The sequence below is a fragment of the Dendrobates tinctorius genome, unplaced genomic scaffold (genome assembly GCF_039654945.1).
Source record: "Dendrobates tinctorius isolate UK_male_01 unplaced genomic scaffold, ASM3965494v1 ptg000103l, whole genome shotgun sequence".
Classification (NCBI taxonomy): Eukaryota; Metazoa; Chordata; class Amphibia; order Anura; family Dendrobatidae; genus Dendrobates; species Dendrobates tinctorius.
Genome location: NW_027361771.1, coordinates 3,740,327 through 3,760,578, shown reverse-complemented (window position 1 = coordinate 3,760,578; position 20,252 = coordinate 3,740,327). Strand labels below are relative to the sequence as shown.

Here is a 20,252-nt window from a genome sequence, read left to right as displayed (position 1 = left end):
ATTATGACACTATCAGGGACTTAAAATTTATCAGGGAGAAGACGAAGTAAGGTGCATAGGAAACTTTATAATGAATTGAGCAGTGGGATAAGATGCTGTCAGGGACTGGCGGAGGATGCTCAGTACCTGATAATGTCTTCTCTCACCTCCAAATTCATTATGATGCTATCACGGACTTATAATGAATGGGGGGGTGACACAGTACAGGGACTAAAGGGCTATGTGCACACGTTCAGGATTTGCAGAAAATTCTGCTGCATATCCTAATGTGTTGGCAGGAAGAACACTGGGTAACATACATTTTTAGCCATGCTTTTCTTGCATATATTCCTCCACTCATTAGTACGGGTGAAATACGCTGCAATAATTGACATTATGCAGATTTTAATGTGCAAGGAAACGATAAGCAATATGTGTATGAGACTTCATGGATCTCATTCACTTTGCTTGTACTGTAAAACCTTGCATATATTCCATGTGCACATAGCCTTACAGTTAATTGGTGAGAGTCACAGACTGAATAATTTATATTATTTAGTGGCAGAGATTATAATTAATGGAGAATACAGTGTTGCTTATCACCTTATATTTTGATTGGTACGTGGATAATAGTGTATTAATGGTGGGATACATACAGTATGTGTAGTCAGGGGCACAGTGCGGGGGGGGAGACACATGCATGTGCACAATATATTTGACCTTGTTGATTTCAGGGCTGCTATGATCATCATGACACAATGTGACGTGACTGGGAGATGTCAAAATGAAGGTCTGACCAGATGGAGAAGAAACAGCAGAAAACAACTCTAATCAGATAAGACATCAGCGGTAAGTGTCTGGCTGTAAATATTATTCTGCATTTGCACTGTTTGACTTGGATATTTGTGTGAAATGTCCTTGTGCTGCCAGATTATTTTATCGGATGGCACACGGACTCGTCGAGTTTTATAGGTCCATTCACACATCCATGAAAATCATGGATCTGAGAATGAGATCCGTGAGGGTCAGAGAATGTTCTGTGCTGATCGGATTTTGAGGATCAGAACAGATCAGTCTTAATTTGTCTGTAAAAGTGGGCATCACACCGACACTGCACACAGATACAGGAATGTAGCCTTATATATGCATAGTTGTCACGGATGTGGTTTGTGGAACCACTGTGCCACGGACCTCAGAGAGCCTGGAGGGGCATGACTAAGCAAGTACCTGACTGTTCACTGGAGCCTCTGATGGTGAGGTTAGACTTGGCTCCTGATGAATGTCAGGTGCCACTCCAGGACAGACCAACGGACGCGCAGCAGCTGGACCCAGAAAACAGACTGGATAGAGCAGCAGGCAGAGTTTGTATCAGAGTGCAGTAGGCAGAGTTCATATTAGAAGCAGCAGACAAGAGTCTGCATCAGAGCGCAGCAGACAGGATCTGCACCAGAGTACAGCAGACAGGATCTGCACCAGAGTACAGCAGGCAGGATCTGCACCAGAGTGCAGCAGGGACTGGTATGCAACCTTACACAATATAGACTGCAAAACAGGAAGGTTGCTCAGGCAACTCCCCAGTGGGAGGAAGCAATATATACACATTGCCTCTCTGCCATTGTTTGAGGTGGAAATAGCAAGTGCGCGCACTGGCCCTTTAAGAGGGCGCGTGTGTCCTGAGGACATGGCTGAAAGTTCGGCTGGAAGCTCTGCTGGGACTGGGAGCATACAGAGCATGGAGAAGGGAAGAACCGACCGCAGCGCGGGTGAATGAAGTGACACGCCGGAGACTCTGCCTGTCAGAGCAGGCCTCCGGCGTGGTGCTAACAATAGCATAGTAACTTATTATATAATGTGCTCACTCATTATGTATAGTCCTTAGTTACAGAATTTCCTCTTTTATTATGTATAGCACCGTCTCTTATTACGAACCATCCTCTCTAGTTTTATATGGTACCCTCCCTTATTATATAGCTTCTTCTGCTGTTATGTACAGTGCTGTGTTTTACATAGTGTATTCTTGTTATTCACAGCACCCTTTCTTTAGTACATAGTCCTCTCTCGTTAGATATAAGATGACTGCTGATGGAGCAATATCTGACCATAAGACGAGTCCATCAGCCTACTTCATTAGGAAAGAAGCTTGTACAGCAAATCACATTTTGTTTTTCTCAAACCAAAGAGGTTTAAATAATATGAATTTCTCAACAAAGAAAGGCGGATTCTGCTTTTCATGTTAATACAACTTGGCAGCCAAAATATGTATTAGGGCTTGTCCCGACTCACCATGGACTAATTAAATCATAGAAAGATATTAAAGTACAGGGTATAGCTCACAAGACAATTGTAGTAAAAATTGTGTTCTGATATGTTATAAATAGAGATGAGAAAGCACTAAAATGCTCGGATGCTCGTTACTCTAGCCTAGCAATTTCTAATGCTCGGGTGCTCGTTTTCAGTAACAAGTATAATGGGAGTCCAATGAGAAATTCATTCATTTTTCAGACAGACCCTCCAAGGAGGTCTGTGGGGCATTGAAAATGTTGAAATGGATGGAAAAACTGTTGAATGGAAGTAGAACAGCATGGGGAGGACCCCTGGAAGCATCTCAGATTCCCAGATCGCTGCTGAGAACAATGGTGTCACACTTTTACTCCACTTAAAAACATAGAAAATCGATGAGAAATTAGTTTACAGGAAAAAAAATGTTAAACATTTTTTCTTGTATAGTGACTTGCATATAAGGATAAATTTTAAAAGGATTTAAAAAAAATATATAGTAAAAAAATTGGAACTTTTAGTGTAAAAATTAAGGACTCAGATACACCCAGTATTAGACATAAAGGAGGTCTTCATACTCATTATGTTCTAATTGTAATGATCCTTGGTTGGGCAAGGAAGCTTGCCCTCAGCTGCTTACGTTGTCTGATGGGAATTTTTTAAACATATTTTCCACCATGGCCTTCTTGTATAGCACCATTTTAGAAGACCTCTCCGCCTCAGGAAGAAGATATTTAAAGTTCACCTTGTAGCGTGGGTCTAGCAGGGTGAACAACCTGTGCCCTTTTTTGTGCAAGATGAATGTAATGGGAGGGTCACGGGCAGCGTCGGACTGGAACACCTTGGGCCCACCAGAGAAAATCATTCTTGGGGCCCACTATGTAGCTGCATAGAGTTAAATACCAGACCACCAATTATGCGGTAAAACACACTAATATCCGGGTATAATATAAGGTTGTACATGTCTTAATTATGTAGCAGGAGTTGGGGTAGCCCCCTCATAGAATATAAAGCAGCCCCCTCACATAGTATAATGCAGCCATCTCATAGAATATAATGCAGCCATCTCATAGAATATAATACTGCCCCCCTCATAGGGTATAATACTGCCCCCCTCATAGGGAATACTGCCCTCCTCATAGGGAATAATGCACCCCCTCATAGGGTATAATGCACCCCCTCATAGGGTATAATGCACCCCCTCATAGGGTATAATACTGCCCCCCTCATAGGGTATAATACTGCCCCCCTCATAGGGTATAATACTGCCCCCCTCATAGGGTATAATACTGCCCCCCTCATAGGGAATAATGCACCCCCTCATAGGGTATAATACTGCCCCCCTCATAGGGTATAATACTGCCCCCCTCATAGGGTATAATACTGCCCCCCTCATAGGGAATAATGCTGCCCTCCTCATAGGGTATAATGCTGCCCCCTCATAGGGTATAATGCTGCCTCCTCATAGGGTATAATACTGCCCCCCTCATAGGGAATAATGCACCCCCTCATAGGGTATAATGCTGCCTCCTCATAGGGTATAATGCTGCCCCCCTCATAGGGAATACTGCCCCCCTCATAGGGAATAATGCACCCCCTCATAGGGTATAATGCACCCCCTCATAGGGTATAATGCACCCCCTCATAGGGTATAATACTGCCCCCCTCATAGGGTATAATACTGCCCCCCTCATAGGGAATAATGCACCCCCTCATAGGGTATAATACTGCCCCCCTCATAGGGTATAATACTGCCCCCCTCATAGGGTATAATACTGCCCCCCTCATAGGGTATAATACTGCCCCCCTCATAGGGAATAATGCTGCCTCCTCATAGGGTATAATACTGCCCCCCTCATAGGGAATACTGCCCCCCTCATAGGGAATAATGCACCCCCTCATAGGGTATAATGCACCCCCTCATAGGGTATAATACTGCCCCCTCATAGGGTATAATACTGCCCCCCTCATAGGGTATAATACTGCCCCCCTCATAGGGAATAATGCACCCCCTCATAGGGTATAATACTGCCCCCCTCATAGGGTATAATACTGCCCCCCTCATAGGGTATAATACTGCCCCCCTCATAGGGTATAATGCTGCCTCCTCATAGGGTATAATACTGCCCCCCTCATAGGGAATACTGCCCCCCTCATAGGGAATAATGCACCCCCTCATAGGGTATAATGCACCCCCTCATAGGGTATAATGCACCCCCTCATAGGGTATAATACTGCCCCCTCATAGGGTATAATACTGCCCCCCTCATAGGGTATAATACTGCCCCCCTCATAGGGAATAATGCACCCCCTCATAGGGTATAATACTGCCCCCCTCATAGGGTATAATACTGCCCCCCTCATAGGGTATAATACTGCCCCCCTCATAGGGTATAATACTGCCCCCCTCATAGGGAATAATGCTGCCCTCCTCATAGGGTATAATGCTGCCCCCTCATAGGGTATAATGCTGCCTCCTCATAGGGTATAATACTGCCCCCCTCATAGGGAATAATGCTGCCCCCCTCATAGGGTATAATGCTGCCTCCTCATAGGGTATAATGCTGCCCCCTCATAGGGTATAATACTGCCCCCCTCATAGGGAATAATGCACCCCCTCATAGGGTATAATGCTATATAGATATATAGATATAGAGTTAGATAGATATAGATAGAAAGATAGATGTAGAAATAGATAGATATAGAGATAGATAGAAGATAATGGATAGAAAGTAGATAATGGATAGATATAGATAGAAAGATTCATAGAGATAGATAGAGATAGATAGAGATAGATATAAAGATAGATATAGAAAGAAATATAGATAGATAGATAGATCGATAGGTAGATAGATATAGAGATAGATAGAAAATAGATAATGGATAGATAGATAGATATAGAGATAGATAGCTATAGATAGAAAGATATAGAGATAGATATATAGATAGAGATAGATAATAGATAGAGATATACAGATATAATAATAATAATAATAATATAGACATATATAGATAGATATAGAGATAAATATATATAGATAGATGGCTATAAATAAAAATAGATATAGAGATATATATAGAGATAGATATATATAGAGATAATAGATATAGAGATAGATAGATAGATAATAGCTAGATATAGAGATATGTATAGAGATAGATAGATATAGAGTTAGAAAGATAGACAGATATAGAGAGAGATATAGAGATAGATAGAGATAGCTAGATAGATGGATAGATAGATATAGATAATAGAGATAATAGATAGATATAGAGATAGATATAGAGATAGATGGATAGATCAATAGATAGATAGATAATTAGAGAGAGATAGAGATAGATAGATAATGAGATATAGTGTTAGATAGAAAGATAGATATAGAGATAGATAGATAGATATAGAGATAGATAGATAGATATAGAGATAGATATGGATATAGAGATAGATAGATAGATAGATAGATATAGAGATAATATATAGATAGATAGATATAGAGATAATATATAGATAGAGATAGAGATAGAGGTAGATATAGAGGTAGATATAGAGGTAGATATAGAGATAGATATAGAGATAGATATAGAGGTAGATAGATATAGAGATAATAGATAGATATAGATATAAAGATAGATATAGATATAAAGATAGATAGAGATAGAGAGAGAGATATAGAGAGAGATAGATAGATATAGATATAGATAATAGATATAGATAAAGATAGATAATAAATATAGAGATAACAGATAGATATAGAGAGAGTAAGATAGAAAGATATAGAGATAGGTAGATATAGATAATAGAGATAGCTAGATAGATAGACATAATAGATAGATATAGATAGATATAGAGATAGATAGCAAGATAGATATAGAGATAGATGTAGAGATAGAAAGATAGATATAGAGATAGAGCGATAGATAGATAGAGATATAGATAATAGATAGAGATAGATAGATAGATATAGAGATAGATATAGAGATAGAAAGATAGATAGATATACAGAGAGATAGATATAGAGATAGATAGATAGATATAGAGAGAAATAGATATAGATATAGAGATAATAGATATATATGGAGATAGATAGATATAGATATAGAGAGAAATAGATACAGAGAAAAGATATAGAGAAAGATAGATAGATATATAGAGATAGAAAGATAGAGCGATAGATAGATATACAGAGAGATAGATATAGAGATAGATAGATATATAGATAGATAGCTATAGAGAGATATAGAGATAGAGCGATAGATAGCGAGAGATATAGATATAGAGATAGATAGATACAGAGAAAAGATATAGAGATAGATAACGGATAGATAAATAGATAGATAGGTATAGAGATAGATAGATATAGATATTAGATAGAGATATATATATAGATAAAGATAGATAGATATAGATGGTAGCTAGATAGATAATAAATATAGAGATAATAGATATAGAGATAGATAGAGTAAGATAGATAGACATAATAGAAAGATATAGAGATAGATAGATAGATAGATAGATAGATATAGAGATAGATGTAGAGATAGAAAGATAGATATATAGATAGAGCGATAGATAGATAGAGATAGAAATAGATAGATATAGATAGAGATAGATATAGAGATAGATAGATATAGATAATAGATAGAGATAGAAAGATAGATAGATATAAGAGAGATAGAGAGAGATAGATAGATAGAGACAGAGAGAGTGAGAGAGACATAAAAAAAACAAAAAACAAAACACAATACTCACCTCTCCTTCTCGCTCCCACGCTGATCCCGGCTTCAGTGTCAGGAGCTGCCCCCTCTGCCAGACACACAGCGGGTGCGCGATGTAGTGACGTCATCGCGCACTGGCTGTGAGTCAGGAGCAGAGGGGACTGAGGGCGGCGCCGGCCCTGATGCAGAGCAGCTTACTGGGCTGGGGGCGGGGCCTCTGGGGGTGGAGACCTGAAATGATATTCACCGCTTCGCAGTGAATATTCATTTCTCTTTAGCAGCGGGGACAGGGGCTCCTGCCTCCTGACACCCGCTGCTACTCCGCTGGCAGGGGCCCCCATAGCAGCTGCATGGTGTGCGACACACCATTGGCTGGGGGCCCCTGGAGCAGCGGGGGCCCTAGGCAACTGCTGGCCCTGTATGCCAGCAGGTGCCAGGGCCCACCAGATGCCAGGGCCCACCGGAGAATCCTCCGGTTCTCCGGTGGGCCAGTCCGACGCTGGTCACGGGAAAGGCAGCAGTAAATAAAGACTGCCATATGTGCCAAGGTCTCTACAGCCAACACTTCAGTGTCTTCACCATGATAACTACTCTCCATCTCCTCCTCCATCTCTTCCTCCTCATTATCCTTCTCAGCTCATCCACATAGGAAAGACGAAACAAAGCTTGTGTGGGTACTAGCATCTATTGCCCCATCGGCCAGCTCCTGTTCCTCCTCCTTTTCCTCAGCCTCCACCTGTTATTTATTACCCAATCCACACTGAGCACATGATTTGAGGCTGGGTTGGGTCCTAAATCCCTGTCTTCGTGTTTCATTATCAGCAGCAATTGTTTTAGTAGACACAGAAGCAGGATTATTGCGCTGATGATGGCATCATTGCCGCTCACCATCTTTGTGGAGCCTTCAAAATCTTGTAGAACCACCAAATGTCAGACATCCATGCCCACTCTTCAATTGTTATGGGTGGAGGCTGACCAGAATACCGATGGGCGTTTTGGAGTTGGTATTCCACAACTGGCCTCTGCTGCTCACAAAGCTTTGCCAGCTTGTGCAGTGTTGTGTCCCAGCGCTTGATCAAGTCGCAGTCCAGTCGGTGAGCTGGCACTTGCATGCACTGCTGCAGCACTGACAAAGCTGAGGCATCTGTAGCTGACTTGCGGGAGTGGACGCTGGCATGGCATATCTTGACCAGAGGCTCAGGAAAATCTGGGTAGATTTTCAGAAACAGTTGAACTACCAAGTTGAGCACGTGAGGCAAACATGTTATGTGTGTGACCTTGCCAAGCATCACAGCCAGGCTCGGACTGGCCCACCGGAGAACCAGAGGATTCTCCGGTGGGCCCAGGCACTGACACCTGCTGGCATACTGGCCAGCAGCTGCCTAGGGCCCCTACTGTTCCAGGGACCCCCAGCCAGTGGCTATGTGGCCCCTGAGTTAAGGGGGCCTGCCCTATGCCAGCGTAGCAGCAGCTGGAGACAGGATCCCGTCCCTGCTGCTATGGGCATGGAGAGGCGTGAATACCATTTCTCTGTAATAGCGGGCAGCGTTAGTCGCATGCTGCAGCTAACACTGTCCACATGTAAAGCCCCACCACCACACCATACACACACACAGCACCACATACACACACGCAGGCAAGCAGACACACAGCAGAGCACATCCCAGCGTCCTGCTTCCTGCCCGGCACTTCCTGTCTGAGACAGCACAGCAAGATGACATCATCCAGTGCGCTGTCTCAGACAGAAAGCTGCCGGTGAGGAAGAGGCTGCCAGGATGTGCTGCAGCTGTGGGGAGGTGAGCTGTTCTGTGTGCCTGTGTGCCAGTGGTGTGGTGCTTTATGTGTGAGTGTGAGAGAGTGATGCAGTGCTTTATGTGTGTGTGTGAGAGGGGTGGTGGGGAAGGACAATGATGTTGGTGGGGGAGGCAATGATGGAGGTGATGGGCAATGATGATGGTGGGGGAGGCAATGATGGAGGTGATGGGCAATGATGGTGGTGGGGTGAGGCGATGATGGAGGTGATGAAATGGACAGTGATGGTGGTGGAGAGGAGGCAATGATTGAGATGGTGGAGTGGGCAGTAATGGGGTGGTGGGGGAGAATGATACTGTCATGATCCCAGTGCAGGTTTTGACCTGCATGTCAGGGGTTAATGTCTTGAGCTCAGTGCAGGCTTTGACCTGCAGGCCTGGGGTAATTATTGTGGCCTCTCTTTGGTTCAGCGAGAGCTTCTTATAGCTCTGAGAAACTCCAACCCCTGTCAGTTATACTTTTGCCTTTGGCCAAGTGTGGTGACCCACGTGTGCATGTTCATTGTCCAAGCCACATGGGTTGCCTAAAGAACAATATGCAACTGTAAGTGTAACTTCTTTCTGTCTTTTAATCCCTTTATGTTATATTTGTATTGTACATATTTAATGTCTCAACTTTATAACAACTTTTATCAATGTAATTACTGCCCACATTTTGGGAATAAATGATAAAAATCTATTAGCTCTGTCTCCATGCTCTAAGAAACGAACTATGCGCCTTTTTTAGATAATCGCTACTAATTTGAGGGGTTTGCCGTGGACCCTCTTAATTAACTCTTTGATTAAGTAAAGCGTGGCTGGTGGCAGCGTGGTGTGTGCGGTTGGGTAGGCTAGTTGGCAGTCCAGAAGGGTCTTATATTGCTGAATGAGGGGCTGCGGCCACAGCATTGATAATTCCCTTACTGCAGTAGTCTAATTGCCCGTGCACAGCAAGCAGCTCGTCCGGCGACTAATTATCCTAGGTGCAGTTCCCTGACTGACCTGAGGGTAAGGGGGGCGCCGGAGAGCTACGAGTTCCAAGGTGGAACTGAGAAAGTGGGATATACATAAATCCCCGCAGTTCTTGGAAGGTTGCTAGCAGTGGTGGGGCATCCAAAATACACCCCTGCGGTAAATTGTCAGAGCAAGATTAGCTTGCTGTATTTTTGTCACATGGTGCCAGTGGTGGGATAACTACGATAAGCCCCCACTGTGCCTGTGATAGCCGTGTGCCGGCTGTGTGTTGTGTCCCTCCGTCCGCTGATACATCCGTGTCAGTGGAGGGATCGTGACATATTGGTGGCACAGGGTCCACTGTCCGTCGCAATTTGGTGGCAGCGGTCTGCCCGTTCTTCACAGATATAGAGATAGCTAGATATAGAGATAGCTAGCTAGATAGATAGAGAGAGAAATACATAGATATAGAGAGAGATACATAGATATAGAGATAGATAGATAGATATAGAGAGCGATAGATATAGATATAGATAGATAGATATAGAGAGAGATAGATAGAGATAGATAGATAGATATAGAGATAGATATAGAGATAGATAGATAGATATAGAGATCGATAGATAGATAGATAGATAGATATAGAGATAGATAGATAGATATAGCGATAGATAGATATAGAGATAGATAGATATAGAGATTGATAGATATAGAGATAGATAGATATAGAGATAGATAGATAGATAGATATAGAGATAGAGTGAGATAGATAGATATAGATAGATAGATAGATAGATATAGAGATAGATATAGATAGATAGATATCGAGAGAGATAGATAGATATAGAGAGATAGATAGATATAGAGATATAGAGATATAAAAAAGCAAAACACAATACTCACCTCTTCTTCTCGCTCCCACGCTGATTCCGGCAGCTGGCTTCAGTGTCAGGAGCTGCCCCCTCTGCCAGACATACAGCAGGTGTGCGATGTAGTGACGTCATTGCGCATCGACTCTGTGAGTCAGCAGAGGGGACTGATGGGAGAGAGAACAGCGTCATCTGACGCTCTCTCCCATTACAATTGAGGGCAGCGCCGGCCCTCACTTACTGCCGCATAGCTGCTTACTTGGCTGGGGGGCGAGGCCCCTGGGGGAGAGCGGAGTGCAGACCATGAAATGATATTCACTGCTTTCCACGCCCATGTGGGCGTGGGAAGCAGTGAATATTCATTTCTTTTAGCAACGGGGACAGGGGCTCCTGGCTGCTGCTCCGCTGGCACAGGGCCCCCATTAGTAGCCACCACTGGCTGGGGGCCCCTGGAGCAGCGGGGGCCCTAGGCAACTGCTGGCCCTGTATGACAGCAGGTGCCAGGGCCCACCAGATGCCAGGGCCCACCGGAGAATCCTCCGGTTCTCCGGTGGGCCAGTCCACACTGCATACGGCCAGCCAATCACAGTGATGCCACTACCAAGATGGCTTCGGCATTCCAGTGACTCACAGGCAATCCCCACATGCTTATTGGCTGTGTAACAGTCACCAAACAAGCGGGACAGGGATTCAGGTTCTCAATCGAGCACGGCCCAATGCTCGTCGAGTAACGAGCACATCCTAGTACCCAGGTACTCGAGTGATATCCAAGTATCACCGAGTCTGCTCATCCCTAGTTATAGATGAATGTCACAAGATCACATTGGTGATGTTTAATCCTGATTTCCAGAAGTAATGGGATTTATAGACTGCCTAACCCAATTTGACTCTGCTTGGGGTATATTTTTTTTCTCTGATTTGTTTGATTCTCCCTGTGTAATCATTCACACGCTGCATGCGAATTTGTACAGAATTGGCTCCTAAATCAATCTGAAATATAAATTTTAAACGCACAATATGTTCATTAGTGCTGTTGATTTTCAGTATTTCATTGACTTTTTTATTTTTACAGTTTCCCTGATTTACTCTCCTCATACATAGTTTCTGTTATGAGTAGTTGTCACGTGATCGCTTACATGCTATTTTCACGCTTACTGTCACGTGCCGAATATCTACTCTTACTAATTCTCTCAATGTTCAGTGAAAAAGTATATCTGCTGCATTGAGAAAAGCAAGAATGGAAGTTAGTTGGTGCTTAACCTTAAGTGTTAAAATTACATAAGAGTGGTGTGGCATAGTGCCTACTATGTGTGATGGGGAACACTCGCTTGGCAGCGGATTAACGTAGTCAGGCACGGTTTTTCACACAAAAACAATCCATACGGTTTATTTAAAACATCATAAACCGCACCATAAGCCAGGTTGCACCACACCGGCTTACACATAGTCCATTATTTCATCACATATGGCTTTATACAGCATTCACTAGTCACGCCTGACTCTCTCTAGTCACTGGGTGACTGCACAGTCCAGTAACAGACCATTGTCAATGCACATAGTTCTTTCCCCATACCCAGGGTTACCTCTCAGGAGCTCCTGCTCCACAGGTTGACTCCTCGTCAGTCCAAGGTCCTCAACAGGACAGCTTCTTTCTCAGTGTGGGGCCGTCCCAGGCTCTGTACACACATGTGGCCTGTCCGGGTGCTATTCAGGACGTTCGTCCAACACCCAGGCCACCAGATCCAGGATCTCACCATGTGCTCCATGAATCCGATCCTACTCCCAGGATCTTCCAACACAGACCTTCCAGGACCTTGCGCCCTGAACCATTCAGGTACACACACTCTGACCATGTGACCAGAACTCAGTCACATTATATGGTTGTAACCACCCCCATGGATGGGCGTTACATGTGTGGTTAGTCAATTCCCGCCCAGCTCTCTGACTAACCCTATAAACCACCCTTATACACAGCGCCCCCTAGCTGTAACAGAGGTTACTGCATAACAGTGGTCATATGCTAGAGCCAGCAAGCAGTACCGAATCCTGACAGTGAGCATACTAAATACTGTAAGGACATCACCAGAACCACAATCTGTATATGAATACAGAATCACAACCATCATCAGTACAGAAATGTTTCATCAAAGACACCATTAGTACAGGAATATATTGCCAGAAGCAACATCATTACAGGAGTGCATAACGAGAACCACCAACAGAAAAGAATCACCAGAACCACCATGAATACAAGAATATATCAGCAAAAGCACCAACAGCACATGATTACAACACTAGAATCATCATCAATACTTGAATACATCACAAGAATCACCATCAGTACATTAATAAAGCAGGAGACCCACCATCAATACATGTATATATGTTTGGTACAACAATCAATTACAACGTCATGTCAGCCTCATATACAATTGTATCTCATGAACCTACAGTTCCCAGAATGTTCTTAACAAGAGTAAAGAGATGCTGGGAGTTGTATTTACCAGCCATCATAAGACTGTGGACCATATAGGAACCACAGTACTGATGATTGAGACGCAGGCAGTATCACAATTAAACAATTAAACATTTACTGTACTGTATATACTGTACATGGAACCTTATAGTTGACATCTTCTCTGACTGTAGCAGCTCTTTCCTTTCTTCTCCATCTGATCCATAATGAGTTTGGACATTCACAGCTCGTCTCTGCAGACATCCATCTTCTCTGGTCTTCTGCAGCATAGCGTAACATAGCACCCTTAAATGTAACCGTGTCATTATAATGCTCCTGAATAAAAATATTTGCCCCACTCTGTATCCCTTGATACTTGCCCCTCACTGTGCTCCTCGAACAAAATATGACTCCCACACTTACGGCACATGCCCTCCACACTGACCTACCCTTTCCATTCTGGGCCCCTTTTTACACTGTCCCATCACACTGTGTCCCCATTATATTGCCCAGTCTCTATACTGTGCACCCGCACATTTAATCATACTGTTCCCTCTCACATCCACCCCCAAAATGTAACCTCTCACAATTCTCCCCCATACTGTCTCCTTATACATTTAGCCCCTCAAACTGTTATCTCCTCACACATTTGCTCACTACCCCCATACTGCCATCTACTCTCACATTAACCCATTTTTGCCTATAGTATCATCTTCTGACACATTTATCCACTCCTCCCCATACTGTCATCTGTTCACACATTTGCCCAGTCCCTCAATACTCTTGTCTCCTCACACATTTAACCATTCTTCCTCCCCCCATACATTTGATTCCTCACACTCTCCCCCTCATTTAAACTCTTTTGTCTTCGGCTGCATTGGAGTGCCTATTTTGCCACCGTCTGCATCCTATGTGGTGTAGTTGTGACGTGATCAGCGTGATCAGCTAACCTGATGTGAGTACAATTGAATTCATGGATTTGGTGGTTCACTGCTTCTCTGAGATGGCTGTCAGTTTGACAATTGGCTTTGAGAACAGCCAAATCACACTCCTGAGGGGCGGCAAAATGCCACTGTCAGGGATACACAATGGACTGCTGCATTAGGTGCCCCAATGACTCCACCTTCCTGGATGCATGGGGCAAATGCCCTTTGTGCCCACCTCATTATGCTCCTGCTTTAAACAGGGGCTGGTGTTTCAAATCATCTTCTTCATCTGTTAACCCTGTTTACCTCTAAGGAAACACATGCAATTACCATTACTTTATATCAAGCAAAAAGACTTTACAGGCAAGTATATTGTTGCTTGTAAGACTGCCCCTAAATCAACCATTTATCGGATCATCAATAACTTCAAAGAGAAAGGTTCAATTGCAGCTAAAAAGGCTTCAGGGAGCCCCAGTAAGTCCAGAAAGTGCCCAGACCATTTCCCAAAATGGATTCAGCTACAGAATTTGTTCAACACAAGTGCAGAGCTTGCTCAGGAATGGTATCATGCAAGTTTCACTGCATCTGCATGCACATTGATATGAATGCTTTTAGGTCTGACTGTCAAGAAGTTCAGCAAAGACACCACTTCTCTGCAAGAAAAACATCAAGGACAGACTGACCTTCTGCAGGAAGTATAGGGATAGGACAGGGGTAAAATTATTTTCGCTGATGAAGCCCCCTTCAGAATGTTTGCAATATCTGGTAGAATGATTGAAGAAAAGATGAGTGGTACCATGAGTTAAAGGTCATACCAACAATAAAGCATCCACTCATATATGGGGTTGCTTTTCATCCAAGGGAGTGGATTCACTTAATTTTACTTAAGAACGCTGCCATGAATAAAGAATAATATATCAAAACATCCTTTAAGAACAACTTCTGCAAATGATTCAGATGCAATTTGATGATGAACAATGCTTTTCTCTGGCATGATGGTGCACCATGTCACAAGGAAAAATTGATAATTTAGTGGCTTGGTGAACAATACATTGAAATCTAGGGTCCATGCACAGGAAACTACCTGGATCTCAATCCCATTGAGAACCTATGGTGAACCCTCAAAAAGCAGATGGACCAGCAAAAACACAGAAATCGTGATAAACTTCAAGCACTGATTAAGTAAGAATATGTTGCCATCAGTCGGGATTTGGCCCAGAAGCTGATATCCAGCATGTCATGGCAAATTGCAGAAGTCTTGCAAAAATAACGGTCATCACTGTAAATGTTGAGTCCGACTCCTTACATAAACTTGATGTATTTTTCAATAAAAGTTTAAAAATGTGAAATGTTATAATTGTACTTTACTATCCATAGAAACATCAGACTAAGGCTACTTTCACATTAGTGTTTTTTAGCGCAGTGCTTCGTGCGCAATAGAAACGCATGCAAAAAATGCATCATGCGTTTTGCATGCATTTGTGTTTTTTAGGTGCAAGCGTTTTAACCAGTTTCAAGCCATGTTAACTCTTAAAACGCATGCGGTTTTTAACGCAGGTGTGCACATGTCCATGCGCACACCTGCGTTCCCATATACTGTAATGCGTTATTTTGTCACATTCCATGCGCAAGTGTGCGCATGTGTTTTTTTACGCCGTTGGACGGACCCAAAAATGCAACAGGTTGCGTCTGGCGCGCCTAGGCGCACACCTTTAAAAAAATGCATGCGCACGAAAACGCATACAAAAGCATGCAAACGCTAGACCATGCACACGCCATGTTAAACATAGGTGCACATGACGCGCACGATGCGCTGCGCAAAAAATGCTAATGTGAAACCAGCCTAAAAGATCTAAAAACCCTAAAGAGACATACTTTGTGAAAGCCAAAAATTGTGTCAACCTTAAAACTTTTGCCCACAACTATATATTACTCCATTCACATAGTGAGAGTTTTCAAACCCGAAGCACGCCCTATAAATATTAGACTTACTGCAGAATATTACAAGGCAAGAGTATAAAAGTAATTTGTGGATGTTTGTGTCCTTGCTGCAAAAACTGTAGCATGAATCTTTTACCTTCTTTGAATATAACCACAGCTAGCTTGTAGAGACAGTTGTTGGTGGCACAGCAGTGTTTTTTGTCTGACGGGGAACTCGGTATGTGGTTTACCGCTAATCGCAGTGGTTATGACAATTGCCACAATTAGTAGCAAATAATTATAACAAACTTGTAAACCAATACATTTGAACATACTCAATGTCAAATGTTAGCATCATGCAAAACGCCATGGAATAAATGGTGCTATAAAAATGTATAATAATAAATTAGTAGACTGGTTTTTTAGTCCTTAATGGGTTTATGTTCCAACAGAAACCTGTAGTTACTTACATACATCTTAAATAAGATCTCTCTTGGCAGAAGTCTATAACATAACCTCAAGATATACCATAAATGTCTGATAAATGCAGCTGTCACACCGTTATCCAGAATGGGAGTCTCCTAATTTCCTAGTTCTTCTGATGTTAGGACTGATGTGACAGGAGAGGTGGCCATGTATGCACGGCTCTCTCCATTCACTTGCATGGAAGTTTCATCTTTGTCATCTAGGGATATAGCAATAAGGATAATGAGGAAACAGTATAAGGTACCCTGAAACACTTGACGTACATACCATGGAGCAATTCAAAAGTCTTGGTAAACCTTCCCTATCGTCTGTATCCCGCTTCTATACAGACCCTTGAATATAAAGTGTGTACTATATATACAGCATGGGCATGACATTACTTTAAGTATGTTATTACTAATACTCATAAAAATGATAGATCATGTACATTCCAGATCACTGCAATTATATATTATAGCATTGTGTCTAGAAATTTGTATGATTACATGTAATTACAATGTAGATTCAACTGCAATCTTGCTTGCGTGAGACTATGAATGTTAACAACATTTTTTTATTGACCTACATCCAAAGTCATGGCATGGGGAAGGATAGTAAAGCGTTGACTCCCATGTAATTACTTGCTCATGTGTGGATACCACATGGATTTTTCGTACAAAGTCTGAAATTGGACTTCTTATTTCAAGACACCTAGAAAACTCTACTTGGGCATTTATTGTCAGCAACTGACTCCCAGAATGTTCTGAAATTGTTCATAAAAGACCAGCCTGAGGAGGCAGATACAATGCAAAATGGCAGGATGCAGGGTGCATCTTTGAAGATAAATTTCCACCATGATTTTTTGGTGAGTTTTTGATGTTACATATTCTCTTCAGCATTTCTGCACCTATTAGTAAAATTTGGTTGCTTGCATTTTTCTTCTTTGTGTTTTTGAGAGCTTTTTGTTATACATGTGCTTTTATCATGCTTTTTCGGCTGTGGTTTTCGTCTCTTTTTGGTATGTCATGTTTAAATTAAACTGCTTTCTTTTGGAAATTTCCTCCTGCTACCTGGCTTTGCTGAAACTTTATTGATAAAGTAATGTGTGGATTACAAGAATCCTTGGAGCCTGTACTGTGTAAAAACACAATGAAGCCACATATGCGTTTTCTACCTGTGAATTTTTCCAATGTCCTACAAGTTTATGGGAAAAAACATTTAAATAAAGAGCATTCTACTGCAGAAGAAAGTGACATGTTGAAAATTTCAAAATCGCGCCGCAGGTCAATTTCTGCAGTGTAAAATAAAGCAATCTGTCAGTAGGATCAACCCTCCTAAGACATCTATATGGGAATGCAGGTTGTAGAAAGTTGAATAAAATGAAACCATGATATCTGCGATCTGATGTCTTATTCCTGAGAAATCCATGTTTTTCTTAATATGTAAATTAGCTGTTAAGGTCTATTGGCGAGATCTAAATCTCCCTGAAATGTACTAAAAATTTTTATTTTAAGTAAAGGGGGTGTTTCCAGTTTGAAACATGAAATAATTGACAGTCTGATCTCCTGATCTCAGTACAGACCTTTGTGTGATTATTACTAGCACTGTACAGCAGAGTCAAGCATTGTGTCATTACAAACACATCTACGTATGTAGCTCTTCTCTCAAGGTGCAGTCAGCTCCGCTGCAGACCTGTGCCTGGTTATAACTAACACTTCTTCAACTTCCTTTTCACAGACTGCCAGTGTTGGTGAGGAGCAGTGCGCCTGAGCTGACAGTACTATAAGAGGAGAGCTGCAGATGTGTTTGTAATGAGACAAAGTTCAGTTCTGCTGTAACGATTCTTCCCCCACACTGGTATCCTGCGAGATGGAAGCTGAAGAAGTATGAGTGGATCAGGCACTGCTCTCCAGGGAGATCAGGAGAGCAGACTTTCATGTCTCACACTGGTAACACCATCAATCATTTATGATAAGCTCTAGAGCAGTGTTCCCCAACTCCAGTCCTCAAAAGCCACCAACGGTTGATATTTTCAGGATTTCTTTAGTATGGCCCAGGTGATAATTGCAGTACCAGCACAGGAAATAATTCCATCACCTGGGCAATACTAATGAAATACTGAAAACATGTTGGTGGCTCTTGAGGACTGGAGTTGGGGAACACTGCTCTAGAGGCAGATTCTCAGGGAGATCTATGATCTGCCCATAGATTTTAACAGCTCATTTACATATTAAGAAAAACGTGGATTTCTTTGGAATAAAACAGCAGATCACGGATATCAAGGTATCATTTTATTCCACTTATTTTGGCCTGCTTGTCGGTACAGGTAATTTAGGTGGGCTAATCCTTTGAACAGATTGACTTTAAAAGTGGTGTTAACAATCCACTCCCCAGATTGTAAAGATACACTCTCAACTCATAGATTTTGCAAAAACTGCTTCCATGTACCAGAACAGTTTGGAAAAACTATGACATGAACAAAGCCATTTGATCCAGGAATGTGTTTCATGTACAACAAATATCCCCTATCAGGACTCTCATACAAATGCATGGGGTCTCCACGGCACAACTGTATGCCACCAATTTCATGACATGCACCATCATATTTTTCTAAATAAAAATATCAGCAATATGTAATTACAAATCCTTATTCGATACAGTAGAAAAACAAACAATCAGCAATTTAACCACTCAGATATCACATGATATTTAGGAAAAATGAAAGCCATATCATAGTTATCAGGACAGCATGCTAAAACATCAAGGAATCATTCAGCAGCATGTAAACATATTAACCACAACTGAACGGCCATGAGCTAATCATAGTTTATAGGATTTGTACAGTAGTCTTCATGTAGTTCAACAAATAATGAAAAACTTTCCAAAATATGATCAGTGTTTTGGATTTGAGTTTTGGCAGTGTTTGATCTATGTGTCCGGTTTTGCCATTGTTTCATCAGTGATTTTTCACGTATGAAAAAAAACCTGCAAAGCTTCTCCTATCCATTACAATGTTAAACACGGACTGCACATGGATACCATCTGTATTTTCACGACTCTGTAGAATTGTTTGGGTAATTCTAATCCATCATTAGGATCTAAATATATCTCCATATTTTTTTGCAGACTCATGGTTTCTACTAGCCTTGGGGTACAAGCTAATCTTGAAGATATTATTTTGCCAGCCAAATATTTGATAATATATATTCATCTTCCTTGTCACACTTATATGTTTAGCTGTACAAAGAGATTTACTAATATCTAAAGAATCTATAATCTAACGTCACATCAATTAACCCAAAATGCCATAATACCCACCTGTCATGCCAGAGTTTTCTTGATGCTGCTCTGTCTGAGCTGACACCTTGAACTTCTTGCAAGCTACCTGTGACTGCTCCTTACTTCTGCCCTGCAGGGCAGGTGCATTGATTTTTCTCTTGTTTGCTTTATGAATAATCCTCCAATGGTATTAATTGCCGTAACAAGTGGCCGATTAATCCCAAGCTTGAAAGGGCCGCTAATTGTCCCTTAGCTGAGGGCACATGAGGAACGTTCTGGGAACATAACCACAACTACATGGCATGCAGCATCTGATCTTGGAATTGAAAGTTGCTAACGCTTGTAGAAAGGTGTGTTGTAAACAACCATGACTAAAAGAAAAGTGTGACAAATCATATTAGTGCAACCAATAACAGAAGTGAAGAAAGAGCCAAACTTTAACTCATTATTGCGGATTATTTATCCTTCTCTGCTATGCGAGGCTCATTGTGATCTACTAATCTGACCAAATCAATCATATAATTGATAGATTAATAGATATAATTAATAGATTTAGTTTGTACTAGAAATGTATCATACCCAAAATTGCATCCACCATTGATGTGTATGCTACATATCTCTG

The 20,252-nt window shown here is 41.9% G+C and overlaps 1 protein-coding gene across 2 annotated transcripts in view; it reads right to left on the bottom strand.

Moving 5' to 3' along the window:
• The window catches only part of LOC141099882 (proton channel OTOP3-like), a 68,747-nt gene extending 48,821 nt beyond the window's left edge, over positions 1-19,926 (bottom strand). For both annotated transcript variants that reach the window (XM_073587956.1, XM_073587958.1), the window contains exon 1: positions 19,670-19,926. In XM_073587956.1, the coding sequence (XP_073444057.1) occupies positions 19,670-19,676 (7 nt within the window). In that variant the 5' untranslated portion in view covers positions 19,677-19,926. The remainder of the gene's footprint in view (positions 1-19,669) is intronic.
• Between the last annotated feature and the right edge of the window lie 326 nt (positions 19,927-20,252).